The 14,740-nt window shown below is 33.4% G+C and overlaps 2 protein-coding genes and 1 pseudogene across 2 annotated transcripts; 2 read left to right on the top strand and 1 right to left on the bottom strand.

Moving 5' to 3' along the window:
* Positions 1-2,382: 2,382 nt before the first annotated feature.
* On the top strand, positions 2,383-4,303 carry LOC124824329 (large ribosomal subunit protein eL18-like). The gene is made up of 5 exons (XM_047296751.2): positions 2,383-2,538; positions 2,607-2,696; positions 2,777-2,905; positions 3,013-3,195; positions 3,950-4,303. The coding sequence occupies exons 1-5, from the start codon at positions 2,536-2,538 to the stop codon at positions 4,106-4,108; spliced, it is 564 nt and encodes a 187-aa protein (XP_047152707.1). The 5' UTR covers positions 2,383-2,535; the 3' UTR covers positions 4,109-4,303.
* Positions 4,304-5,029: 726 nt separating this feature from the next.
* Positions 5,030-7,117, bottom strand: LOC124824327 (epoxide hydrolase 2). Its single transcript, XM_088104201.1, has 3 exons — positions 6,591-7,117; positions 6,249-6,490; positions 5,030-5,458 (listed from the first exon to the last, which is right to left on the bottom strand). The coding sequence occupies exons 1-3, from the start codon at positions 7,053-7,055 to the stop codon at positions 5,212-5,214; spliced, it is 954 nt and encodes a 317-aa protein (XP_087960327.1). The 5' UTR covers positions 7,056-7,117; the 3' UTR covers positions 5,030-5,211.
* A 3,979-nt stretch (positions 7,118-11,096) lies between these two features.
* LOC148206289 (RING-H2 finger protein ATL5-like) lies at positions 11,097-11,997 on the top strand (annotated as a pseudogene).
* Positions 11,998-14,740: the final 2,743 nt, after the last annotated feature.

The raw sequence follows: 14,740 nt of genomic DNA, 5'->3' as shown, positions 1-14,740 counted from the left end.
ACAATGCAAAATGTCTTCTGTCTACGAATGCAAAATACCAATTTTGCATGTTCTCGTAAATAAATTCTTATTTCTAGGAGTTGTGTGTTTTTCAAATTAATTAAAATTTATTTCAGGCTGTCTGTGTATATAAACCTCAAATTAATCAATTAATCATCAAAATAGCATTGTTTTCAAATTATACGATTTATCACATCACTTTTTTTTTTCGTCTTACTTTTCATCTCTCTGTTTGATATAGTTTGGATATATATCCACACCATCATTGAGTTGATACACATCTGACATTCCTCAACGCAATGAATGTATGAACGAGGGATGATTGAATACAGCTTGTCAAATGGTTGACAGCTTATTTGATCTCATGTATTCTTTTGTGTAAAAAAATAAACATATACATTATATTTAATAGTATAAGTTTTGTTTTTTTTAAATTGTAATGAATGGTAATTTCCAAATACAGCCTCTATTTTTTTGAAATGCCGTCTACACTAAGAAAATACGGTTAAAAACAAGTTGCAAGACGGAATGTCTCTACTCTTACAAGAAATGGGTGAAAGCAGAAGTCCATATACGATTCTGTTTACAAAATAGTAATTCGTGGATATAGAAAATTGTATTTGCTAAATTTCATTTTATGTTAAAATTGAAGATTTTTTTTTTAAATTATAATACTGATTGCATATTCAAATAGACAAAGAATGAATAATTTGCAAAAGAAAATTATAGATATATAAGAATGTTTACACTACGTTTATGTAGATATGCAGATGTGTTAAATTACTTCATTTATTTTTTATATATTGTCTTCGATGATAAAAAATGTTATATAAATATTTATAAGACATGATAAAATATTTAATGACATTTGAAGTAATTATACACACACACACACACACATATATATATATATATATATATAAATGATACACATTTGATTTGATGTACACTTTTATTTTTCTCCTTTTACACTTAATAATACGATTCTTAACTTTTGTTAAGGACAATTATATAAAAATATTATTTTTTAAGTTATATTCCACTTTTTCATTATTTTTTTAAATTTCATTCTTCGTTATTGTTTTGGTAAGTTGAAAATATGGAAAAATATATTTACAAATAAAGAGAGACACAAAGTGAAAATTAAAATTGAAAATAAAACTAAACTTCAATGTAATTTAGAAAGATTTAAAAAATATTACGTTATCAAATTAAATGACAATAAAATACACGTTAAACGATGTTCAGATATGAAAATTACAAACACAAGAACATGAAGAACAGATTAAAAGTTCACTGTAAATAAACTATTATAAATCTACACAGAAACCGATTAAGAAAAAAGAATCAACTACGAGTTGTATTTTGAATTAAAAAAAATTACTAAAAATTATTTATGTTTTATTTGATAATACTTTCATAATTCGTTTTTTTTTCATTTTTATAATTTAGTTACTTTTACTAATTTAAAACTCTTATTACTAACACAAAATAATTAAAAAAGCCTTTCTTTTTAAGAAAACATTTTAATAAAATTGGATTGAGACGTAGGACAAAAATAGAAAACAACGGATCACAAGTTAAATATATTTTGAATATTTATATATTTAAATTATCTAACATTTTAAAATTAAACTATTACGTTCCTTAAACTATTGATACAGCTATAAATTGATATAATCAAAATTTGTTTTGATTAGTTTAAAACATATAATAATTGATTAGTTTCATCTTGTTAGTTAACTTTAAATAATTAAACCAATATTAATTAACTATTTGAAATTTATGTAATCAATAGTAATTATTTAATTTAATTGTCATTTAATTTGTAATGATTATAAAACTACATTGTCTAAAATTAATTTAAATAGTTAATCATTTAATTAGGAAATTCATATTTATATTATGAATTATTTTTTACAAAATTTTATTTATACGAATATGCTATAAATTTTAAACAAAACAAATTAATGTTATTAATTAATTTAAATTAAAACAAACTAACGTGGATACATATGACAGTAGACTGTGTTCTTTAACCAAGAATTCAAACTTTAATATAATCATGTTGGCATGAAATAATTCTCTTATAAAAAGTAAACAATATTTAATTGTTAAAATAAATGAGATTTTTTCTTAAAATGAGTAAAAACCACTTATTTTTAAAATAACCAGGTTAGACAAATACATAAAAATATTTATTTATTGTACAAGTGCCTAAAAAAACACAATGAAAGTGATATCTATAACAATATACAAAGCAAAAGAGTGTAATATAATTGAGAATTAAATAAGAAATATGATAATAAAATATAGAAAATACAAAATTTCATTTTAGAAATAAGTTCATAAAAAAAATAATAAGGTTTGGGATTCGCTAAACGGGTCGTGCGCGTAACCCGAATTGAGTCTGGGCTTTTAACTTTGCGAAAAAGTGATAAATAAATTCATCAGACCCTCTCCAAAACCCTAGCACAAATTTTTCCTTGGTGACGGCATCAGCAGCAGCGTCGGCGGCGAGAAGCTACATTCGCAATGGTACATTTCTCAAAGCTGTTACAATCCATTAGAAAGTTTCTCTGACTTTGTGTTGAACTGAATTACAGGGGATCGATTTGAAGGCAGGAGGTAAGTCCAAAAAGACCAAGCGAACCGCCCCAAAATCCGATGATATTTACCTCAAGCTCCTCGTCAAGGTACCTTTTTATTTTTTTCCTGCATGACTGTGAACGAACGAACAAGGGTTTTGGATTTGAAATGTTCGCCATGTTTTTAGTTGTACCGTTTTCTTGTTCGGAGGACTGGGAGTAATTTCAATGCCGTCATTCTCAAGCGTCTTTTCATGAGCAAGGTCAACAAGCCTCCGCTATCCCTCTCCAGATTGATCCGTTACACCAAGGGAAAGGTTGAAACCTATCTCTTCTCTTCATTCGTTCCATTTAATCGTTATTTTTTTTCTCATTTGAGGTCACAAGCAAATTGGCGTTGATGTCTTGGTATTTATTTCATTAGGAGGATAAGATAGCTGTGGTCGTTGGGGCCGTGACCGATGATATTCGTGTGTACGAGGTGCCTGCTCTGAAGGTAGCAGCACTGAGGTTCACTGAAACTGCCAGAGCTAGAATTGAGAAAGTTGGCGGGGAATGTCTCACCTTTGATCAACTGGCTCTTAGAGCTCCTCTCGGCCAAAACACGGTATGATTATACTATTTCTCTTTCCGTGTATTTTTCTATGAAATGTAAGATTTAATTATCGGTCTAGTTCTCACGAGTTCAGACAGTAGGGACTGAAAGAGATTAAAATGGTATGTATAGAAACTAGAAAGGATTAAAATGAAAATTGTGTTTAGGGATTAAAATTAATGATTTTTATACATAGGGATCAAATTGTGTAGTATGTATAACTATAAGAAGCAAATGAGTAATTAAACCCACATAAAGTTGTTAGCACAAGTAGTTTGGCATTTTGGTTCTTTAACCAAGGTATGGGATTCAATCTGTGTCTTGGGTATGGAGTCGCAACTAGATTGGTATGAAGTTCATCTAAATAGGTTTTAAGGCTCTACTTAACCTTTGTTAGGTTTTATGTCATAATTGCTATGCTCTTAGTAGTTTAGAAGCTTTGCTTACGGGACCAAAGAATAGCAATGACTCTAATTAGTAAACTTCACATCACTATATTTTATCGTAGTAAAACTTCTGTTGCCCTTTAGTTTTGGCTGCTAAACAAATTAGCAATTTTTGAATAGTGACATAAAGTTTACTAATCAGTATCGTTTTTGTTTGGGGATCCAGTATTCTTGCTCTTTCATCTTTATTATTGGAGGAAGAAAAAAATAATAATGCAAAGTCTGCCTTTTCCTTGCCAGGGGGGGGGGGGGGGGGGGGGGGGAAGGGTTATGGAGGGTGTATCTCAGAAGCTTACCTTTGTTTTTGAATGGTGTTTCAGGTTCTTCTTAGAGGTCCTAAGAATGCTCGCGAGGCCGTCAAGCACTTTGGACCGGCTCCTGGTGTGCCCCATAGCCACACCAAGCCCTATGTCCGTTCAAAGGGACGGAAATTTGAGCGGGCCAGAGGGAGAAGGAATAGCAGAGGCTTTAGAGTTTGAGTTTTGTAGCTCAAACATGAAGGAATTTTCCTCTTACCTTGTGATCATTATGTATTGTTTTCTCGTGTTTTTTGAACAATCGTTAATTTTAGTTTTTACTTCTCCTTCCAAGGGAAAAATATTGAAGCTCCTTCCCCGAACAATTTTGTTCTAGCAAACTACTTTTGAGAGGATTAATGAGTAATTATTTGCCTACTTAAGATGTGTTTACGGCAGGATCTCGACTGATCTTTGTTTTATGACGCCCGTATTTTACTCCTGCTAAGGAGGAGTTTAGTTTTGAATATATTCATAGGTGTTGCAATTTGGTCTCAAATTCTCTAGCACGATTTAAGCACGATTTTTTAAGAATGTTAAAAACCATTTCAGTAATATAATCCCAGTTGACTGAATGTTTTGCTGGTGAAAGAGTTCAAATCTCAGTTGATACCAGAGGAACATTTTTCTTTCCATGACATGACATTGAAAAAGTAGGGAAACTTTCAAATCAAATTCAACTTAAGTATCGGGGTTTCGTTTGATACGTTATATTGTATCACATTGTTGCTTGAGAACAAATAATGACTATATATATCAAATTAAAAGAGGAATTAAGTTTACTCTTGTTATTGGAACTTTATTATTAGAACGTACTTTAGTCTGTTTAGTATATTACTAAATAAGATTTTTTTGTGGATTACGAATTGTAAGAGGTTTTAATTTTTCGTTACAGCGCATTTAAATACACAGAAGGGAGGGGTTATTATTTACTGTTATACCTCGTCTTGTTAGAAGTTCAAACTTGGTGAACTAACAATCTAGCTTTCGGGAAACGTTTAAACATCATTGAGGCACATTTTTGTTCTGTGTTGTATGCTTTTGGATACTAGAACATCCCTTTGCAATATTTCAAACAGATTCCTTAACAAAAGCTGTGCGAACTGAAAGATAACTTAGCTTTTGATAGTATTAGTTCATCGATCTGAAACATTTTTCTTGAACTATACTGCCATTTCAACCCCATTTTATTTTGACACTGTTACTGCAATTGTCAGTCGCTAGGGGGTGGGGGTTGGGTTTTAATTTGCGTTTGAGTTCTTTCACATAATATACTTGTGCAAGGATTAAAATTTCTTGATGAAGTCGTATATATGGGCGCTGATCTCTTCTGGCCTTTCCTCATTTATAAAGTGAGCTACTCCTTCCATCACGACCAATTCTTGCAAAAACGGTACGTCTCTCTTAAAGCCACCATTATGTATATACTCCTTCACACCTGGAGTGTTATATGTAATGTCAAGGTCTCCCACAATAAACTTGACCGGTACCTTAATCTGTACTCTAGTCCATGCTGCCGTGAGCTCCCAGGTTCTGCACACAAAACGAAATTTACCTTACCAGACTACAAACACATCCTTCAACGAACTAATTATTTTCTGAACTCTTTAATTGTACATGCATACATACAGTTCTACAAACCAGGTTCAGTCACTGCATCTGAAGTAACTTATTAAAGCAATTCCTAAAAATTAAGCTAAATTGCTATTGAAGATTGAAAATAAACATAAAAATACACTCACCTACTCTTCCATGTCATTTTCTTCTTATGTCTCTTTGTTTTCCACAGTAACACTTTCGAAATCTGACATTTTCTCTTAAAATTTAAAACTTAGGATAGGACCTAACTGAGCCCAACAAAAGCGGCTGTAAGGTGTCTAACCAAACCTTGTATTACCCATATCTTTAATAGACGTGGGATCTCACACCCTAGGCCTACGATTAGATGTCGAAGCGTGAAACATGTAGGTGACCACCACCCACAGCTAGGAATAAACATCTAGATTCTAGAGCACATACATAGTCAAATAAGAAGAACATACCCAATAATCGAATTTAAACAATAGACATTGGTCATGTTTATTGTTGGGGGAGAGCTCAACATGCTCTCTCTCATTCATCAATTTTTTTGTTCCTTTTTTTTCTTTCATTCTATACACCCCGTGTGGATACGTATATCAGTGTTCTAAATATTAATAATTGGGAACAATATATTCATAATCAGTTCAAGATCATTTGAAGTCACGTATACTAAAATAATTATTTCAGTCACATGTACAAAATAGGAGCTTGAACTATATACGAGGAACCAGAAGAAACTCACAGGTCCATGGCGCGATAGTAGTTGAGCCCACCAGTGAAACCTTTCTGTTCAAATTTGCTAGCATAATAATTGACGTCTTCTTCAGACAGCCACGATGGTAGAGCAACATGAAGGTCAGGTGAACCACCAAATCCTATCTCTTTAGGCACACTGGGTGGACGTGGATCACGAGAAACAAGAAAATTCTTTATTATCCTCGCAGCACCAGCACGAGCAAATTCCTCTTCAACCTCCCCAGGTTTCTGCAGCACGACAAAATATCAAAGCTCTACACATTAACTTCACTCGTATCTTTGAAATTTGTGAAGATAAGGAGGAGTTGACTGAGTGGATTCATTTTACCTGAAACCTGCAGATATAGTAATCATCGCCCATCATGGCCCTTAAGCTCTGAATGGGCTTTCGTTTAGGGTTCCTGGGGCGGAACACGACACTCATGTTGACTAGGGCTTTCACACGATCGGGCCTCAACAAGCAGAAATACCAGGCTACGGAAGCCCCCCAGTCATGACCCACCAAAAACACTTGGTCGATGCCCAGAGCATCGAGAAGCCCAACGAGGTCGGCCACGATGTGGAGGGCGGAGTAAGAAGAAGCGGAGGGCGGGGCGTCGGTGTCACCGTAGCCGCGGAGGTCGGGGGCGATTGCTCGGTAGCCCACGGCCGAGAGCGACAGAAGCTGGTGACGCCACGTGTACCATAGTTCCGGGAAGCCGTGGAGGAACAGAACCACTGGGCCTGACCCAATTGATGCCACGTGCATATTTATTCCATTGGTACTCACCATTCTGTGCTCTATTTTCTCCATTTCTTTCTCTTCACTCTATCTTTCTCAATTTTTCTACTTCAAATGGTGTTGCAGGGAATTTAGGTAAGTGGAGAATGAGAAGATAATTTTTCTTTTCCTTTTCGAAATGATTTTGCGTGTAATGATGTAATCCAAGACGATCCAATTCTACCTTTCAAATCTGATTCCAAAATTCTCCGCGGCTCTCAAAGTCAAGAAATCATGCCTCTGCTCACTGATCCAGATAAGTGTAATTTTAATATTATTTTTTATATTAATTTGTGAGTGTAATTCTTGTAAATTAATCTATGAAAATACTTTTTAAAATTAATTTATCATTTACTAAATAAGTGATAATTCGTTGATTACTTTCTTTACAGAATATGTGATTAGAGTGTTGATACATCACAAACAATATTCATATTCCATGAATTTTTCCCAAATTTCATATTTTTTTGTTAGGGTTTCTTTGAAGAAAATGAGAAAGTTAATATTTAAACACAGCAACTTGGAAAATATTTAGTGACCTATTTTCTTGCTTAAAAATAAATTTAATTTACTACTTTTCAGAATTGAATATCACTAAGTAATGTTTAAGAAACATATTAGCAGAACTAGAAGATGTAAATGACAATTGCTTTCTTAGATGGGCTAGCTCATTTATTCGTTTGGATTGGGAGGCCCAAAACTTGACACAATGACAACCTTGTAAAAGAGGCGAATTTCACAGTACGTAGTGGTATCATTAGTTTTATAGCAGTATCTAAAAATGATATTTTTAACTACTGTTTTGTTTTATTGCTAAGATTTTCGACAGTATAGGAGACAAAGGTGCATAAATCACCAACGTAACAAGACTGATTGACATATAATCCTATATTCCTTAGAGATTCCATTTTAGATTTATCGATATCTGGAAAAGATATTTGTTGACAGCTATGATCTATTTTAAGAAACTAGTTTCAAAGATGCATTGTAGTTTCCACAAATATCAAAGACAGCATCTGCTAATTTGGAGCATTATAATAGTTTATAGCAAAACAATAGTGGGAATGGAATAATTGAAATGCCTTTTTTCAGTTAGTAGATGTTTCGGTTCCGAATTGGCCACTGGCACAATCATGGTGTGGGGTGGGGGATCTCACTGCATGAACAAAATGAGTCGTGTTACAAACACATTAGTGCACCATCTTTCATTATCTTGGAGAATCAGAATCCAAAAAGACTCTCACACTCTCACTTCACATTTGCTCCCTTGCTTTTTACTTTACATTCTGCCTTTTCTGCACTTTCTCATCCAAATTCTAACGAATACACATTTTGGTTTCTCTGTGGAATCTCAATCATAATCAGTAAATTATAAAAAATGCTTCAAAGTTTTCTTTTTTCTTTTTTCCTGAAAATTGTGACTTTCCAGCCAAACGGTGCACTGAATCATAAGGAACTTTTGTAGCAAGCTTGATCAGTGGCAGTGATTTTTTTTATGATTTGTATATAGTGACATTCCCACAGATTCTGATCCAACCCCAGTGGATTGGATCATCCTGTTGTCTATATTATGTTGTTTTTAAGTAGAGGAGTATCTACAACTGGCAGATAAATTTGCAGAATTTGGCTTTATACTTTGGAACCACGTTTCTGTGTGAAATTCTCAAGTATTGAGTCTTCATTTACAAGCATTCACTGATTGCATTGAATTTTACCTGTACCAAATTCGATTCTTGTACTCTAGAAGGCGGAAAGCAGAAAACGAGCTATGCTATTAGTTCTAAGATTAGAAAAAGGAATTGGTGTTTCAGAATATGGCAAGACCTGAAATTTTATTCTGCATATTTAGTATCTGATTGTGCGTCTGACATATTATTGCTTGTAAAATAATCTAGCTGCAAAAAAGAAAATGACAGGAGTTTTATTTAAAGCTAAATCCACTAGTTAATATTGGACAGTGTGTTACATTTTGTCAGTATGCAGCAAGAGGCACACAGAGTATTTGACGAGGATTAGAACAAATTGATGTTTTGAAAATATTATTTTGGTGCTGCATTATTATTGGGTTTGAAAAGAATAGTTGGATTAACACTACTTGTATTTGGTTATCTTTTGTTAACTACATGTGGTTTGAAAGCAATCAAATCGACTGAAAAGATTTGGAATGCTCACTGAAGTGCCCATTCATTTGTGGTTTTCTAGCAAATGCGCCAAGCAACAACTTGTGCTTTCTTTAATCCCTTTTTCTTCTTGTCCCACACCTTGGATTTGTTTTTCATTTTTCTTCTCTTTTAACACAACTTGCGCATGAACAAAGGTTCAAAATTCTATCCGAATGACCATATACAAATATTATATAAACGCTTTCTATGTTTTCACATTTGCTCACAGTCCTGTGGCATGTAATTTTTTTGCCGGAAAAAAACCAATCAAACGTGATGAAGAGAGAAAGAGAGAGAATTGTCAATGCGTTACTTTTTGGATTAAAGCTCCAAGTGGTAGTAGTAATACTCTGTTTGGAGTGGATTGTTAGTAGTGGCACATCAGCCAAATAAGCACACTCCACATAATTTTGCAGATCCCTTTTGCCTAATAAGACATTCAGGAACGTCAAATTCTACTTTTATTTCCCAACTCTGGCATGGCTGTAGATGCATAGATTGTGATGTACCTGAGAAGTGACGTGCCACTTGATCGATCTTGACATGCTTAGTGACACAAATCGGTTCTTTATCTTTGCAGCATATAATAACTCTTCAAATCAAAAGTAAAAGGTTAAAGCAACTCATAAAGAGACAGCGAATGCCTTACATCCAGGAGGCCACGGAAACATCTTGAATGGATAAATAGTAATACTAATGCTAACTTTCATATAAACTTACTCCTTTAATGTTCACAGAATAAAATATTCGACCATAATGTTCAACGAAGCCGACCTAAGACTCAAGTTACAATTTTTATTCTACTAAATAGTTGGTATGTTGCAGAAAGAGGAAAATCTCCACGAATATCAGGAGGAGGAATGAGCCTCAGGGAAGGGAGCACGTAGGCTAAACTCGACCATTGATATGCGTACCAATTAGTTGAGAGTATGCGTGTGAGATAAGTGATGATTGTATTTATGACCTAGTGCCTTGCATTTCATATTGTTAGGTGAATTGTTTCACTTTTTCAGAACAACTGCTACTGCCCGACATAACCTTAGCCAGAAAAACCAGAGAATAAAACTAACAATAATAATTTCAAGTATCCCAAAATCTTCATAATTTGATAAGAGCCCACAAAATTTAAAATAAAGAAACAATCCAAAATTTGAAGGGATAGGATTATCACGGGTGATACCTTGATGCAGAAAGATTTATACTTATTAATGGGTAATTAGTTATGTTCGGGAAGAGGATTGTTGAAGAGTTGGGTTGGGACATGCACCATCTTGAAAATCCTAACTGTGACCATGTCTCTTTCCTGAGATGCTGAAAGAAACAGTCAACGAAGATCACATGGAAAAATTGAAAAGAGATGAAAATCTTTTTAACTTCTTTTCTTTTTGTATTTAGTGAATAAACTTAAATTAAGGATATGTTTTAAATCTTATTTTATCCTTGCCGCATATTTCGCTATAGTTTTTATTCTCAAAATCCAGTAATATTAATTTAATTTTGATAAAGACAGGATAAAGATTGATAATTTTTATTTTCCAAAATTGAAATACAGTACTATTTTATTATTAATATAAATAAAAATAGATTAAGTAATATTATTTAAATTAAAAGATATTATGGTTTAACGAAAAATCACGATAATATGTTTCAGCACATCTATTTACTTTTTTTTGTATGTGTGACGGTTATTTTTTATCTACAATATTTACATATACTTATCTTTTTATCGCGTTATTGTTCATCATGTCTACTATTTTCTCTTTTATCTTTCAGTCTTTTGAAGAGTTTAGATACTTTTCAAAGTTCGTCTGAGAAGATAGAATAAAAAAAGAAGAGTTTTGAAGAATCTTTAGTCCTATATAAGTCAAAAATGATAGATAAACATTGTAACAGAAATTGTGATAAAAATTGGATGAAGATGTTGGTAAGAATATAAAGTTTAAAAGTAATAATAAATAAATATATGACCAGTGGTTGCACATATTATATATACGCAGTGGCAGATATCGATCTGATCCAATAAAATAAAAATCCCTCCTTTTACAGACGCAGTTTCAGACATATCAGAGAGCTTTCACTCTTCTTCTCAATCATGACTATGGAGCCCGACATTGAATCCAAGTACACACACAACGGAAAGGTTATGGTGGGCACTGCCATTCTCCTCTTCCTTCTCATAATCTTCATCATTCTCTTCAACGCCTACGTCCGCTTCTGCCGCCGTCGGCGCCGCGCTCTCTTGTCCCATTCCCTTCTGACCACCTCCTTCCCCGAGCCCTGTCTCGATCCTTCCGTCATCAAGTCCCTTCCCACTTTTTCCTTCTCCGCAGCCGTCCACCGCTCTCTCCAGGAATGCGCCGTGTGCCTGTCGGAGTTCGCCGATGGTGATAAAGTCCGCGTGCTCCCCAACTGTAAGCATGGTTTCCACACCCACTGCATCGACGCCTGGTTCGCCTCTCACTCCACGTGTCCTCTGTGCCGAACTCCGGCCCAACCGGCCAAGGGTTGCTCTGACGATGAAGCCGGTTCGGTTCCCGTTTCGGAAGCGGACGAGGGTTGTTCTTCGTCTTTGGGTCCCCCAATTGCGTGTCCGAGAAAGGCGTTGGATGTGGTGATAGAGGTGGGAGATCTGGAAAGAGATTTGAATCCTGCAACGGAAGATGACGGATTCAGATCCTCATTGAAGAGGTTTTGTAACGCTTAAGCGAGTCAATGCTAGGCTTTATCATAATCTAATCCCTGAATTTGGTTTTAATCTGTGAATCTAAAATCACTGAAATCTCAAATCTCAGTTGAATTTGGTTACTAATGCACATTTGGACCATTCTAATTTTCGATTATTTTACCTTTTTGTGTGTATTTTATTAAAAGCAAAAAGAAAAAGGATATTGATTTTTGTGAGTCAAGTAAGTAATTTATATTAAGTTTTGATAGAAAGTATTTTGTAAACATAAATTGTTTCACTTTAACTAAAAAAATAATATAAAAAGTATGGGAGGACGCATATGCTTAAATTTAAAAGTAGGTAGGTAGGTTGTCTCTATTTTTTAACATGTTTTTTTTTAATTTGTTTACAATTTATTATTAAATATGGAGAATTATTAGATAAGTTATGAAACCTTCACAATAATACTTTTTTTAATAATTTTAAACTATACAAATAACATTAAAAATATATTCGAAAATAATGTGTTCTTAATGTTTCTCTGTTGAAAAGTCAATGAGAATCCAATAAAGAGTCTTTCAAGGCAATTCTTCTGTACATGCATGATAAATCTGTATTTTTCAGTTAATAAGTTTTAATAATAATAATAATAATAATAATTCTTTCAAAATAACAGTAATAATAGTGAGAAGAAAAATATAATTCAAACATTTTAAGTAGAGGAGAAGAAGGGAATGGAATGGGACGTTATGGTAATTATAAGTGAATACTTGAACGCTGAATATTTTATTAACATATAATATTTTTTTTATTACGTTATACAATACACACACACACACATATATATATATATATATATATATATATATATATATATATATATATATATATATCATTCTGGTTCTTTCTTCAGTATTATATTTAGAATACATATGGTTAAATTTATGTACATTTATTTCATTTTTTCATTTTCCTTTTCCTGTAAAAAAAATTGTCAATAGATATGATTTGTCAAATTAGGCTCATAAAATGCTCGCCCAGACAAGACTATTAGGGTGCAGTAAAAAAATTACAATTCAATATCAACTAGAAAAATGCCAATAGCATATACTTTTCAATCATTTTTTATTTTTTATTTATATTTTTAAAATCTATGAAATTATGAGAAAGTTTTATTACAAACTCAAATTTATTAATTATATATTTTAAATCAAATTTAATTGATAATAAAACTATTCAACGATTTTGAAGATGTGTTGATAGTAATCATGGACTAAGTTAACAATATTCTAAAACTGAAATGGGCTGATCCGAATGAATATTGGGCTTTGATTGCCAACACTAAAGGTGTCCGGCGTTTCACCATGCATCTCCAAGGTTTCATCCTACATCTTCAAATCCCATAAATACCCTTATAATTAATTAGAGTTCAGATTCTTCAAAGAAATTGAGGAAGATTTTTATTGAACTTATTCGTTGGAGGCGGTGGCAGGCAGTTGAAGGTAAATGTATTGACATTAGAAGTAGGAAAGTGTTTTTTTTCTAAGATTATGACATCAAACAGGTGCTATAAAAGAAAAATCGGATTTTGAAATCCGATGTTGTACCTCTAGTATTTCCATTTCCGAAGCATACCCTGTTTTCTTTAGCATTTTGATAGCCGAGAATCGTTCGTCGACGCACAGGCTTTAACAAGCTGTGTGTAAAGGTGTCTCTGCTGTTCATTTGTTGGGTGTTAGCTCCCTCTACCACCATATTTTTTTCCTTTTACTTTCTTTTTACTACTTTCTCCTTCAATAAAATTTTATTTTTAGATTATTATTTTTTAGTTTTATCCATTCAGAACATATTTCACTAATAACCTATTGTAGTCGTACATGAGTAAAATACTTTTCTTTCATTTTAATATTATATTTCTTCATCTCTTTCTTTCTCGTTGTGAGATACTACAAGTTGCAAAGGTTGGTGGAAAGAATTATCAAACAGTCTCCCTCTCGTGCGTGGAGTCGTGCAATGCGTGTCGTGCAATGCGTGTCGTGCTTCCTCGTATTCGAATAAACCTTAAAATAAAACCCTAAATAAAAAACGTAAACGGAGGTGACATCCTTCAACGGATGTCAATATCCGTTTCGTTTTACCTTAAACGGATTCCGTTGAAGGATGTCACCTCCGTTTAAATGTTACGTTTTTTATTTTAAAGTTTGTTGTATTAGGGGACATCCGTTGAAGGATGTCACCTCCGTTGATGTATATTTCTTCACGCTGGTTGATGCTCTGGATGCTCCTCGATGTTCCTTCATACCACGGTGGCGACACTCCTTCACACTACGGCGGCAATGGAAACTTTCAAACCAAAAAAAAAATCTGGGAAGAAAAAGGAATGGAAGTGCGGGAGGTGAAGAGGTGAAACGAAAATGGAGAAAGGGAAAGAGAGTTCCTCCGTGGATGAGGGCTGAGAAAGTAAAATTAGAGTTTTAAATTATTTAAAATAAGGTAAAAGTAAAAATCTTTTTAACTTAAAAATATAATTGTATTTAAAATAATGTGAGGAGGTGAAGGAAATATAGGGTGGTGGTGGGGAGCAACACTTTCATTTGTTAAACTTGCTGACGTTTACCCATCATGATCAACCATCTCAAGGTTCTTTTTATTTTCTCTGTCTTGGTTCCTTGTTGTGGCTGAAGTCAGAAACAAAAGAAAGCACAAACACAATATTGGTGTTCATCATCTTAGCCATGAGCCCCTCCTTCCCGAGTACCAAGACCAAAAATCATAATTTTCTCAAGACCAGAACACATTAATTTTTAAGTTTATTAGATTATTTTTTATTTTATATTTTAATTATAAATTTTTAATTTATTCTGTTAGTTTTTCATTTTGTTAAAATTTTC

Source organism: Vigna umbellata, chromosome 1 (assembly GCF_029865625.1).
Source record: "Vigna umbellata cultivar VRB3 chromosome 1, Vumbellata_1.0, whole genome shotgun sequence".
Taxonomy (NCBI): domain Eukaryota; kingdom Viridiplantae; phylum Streptophyta; class Magnoliopsida; order Fabales; family Fabaceae; genus Vigna; species Vigna umbellata.
This window is presented reverse-complemented; position numbering and strand designations above follow the sequence as displayed.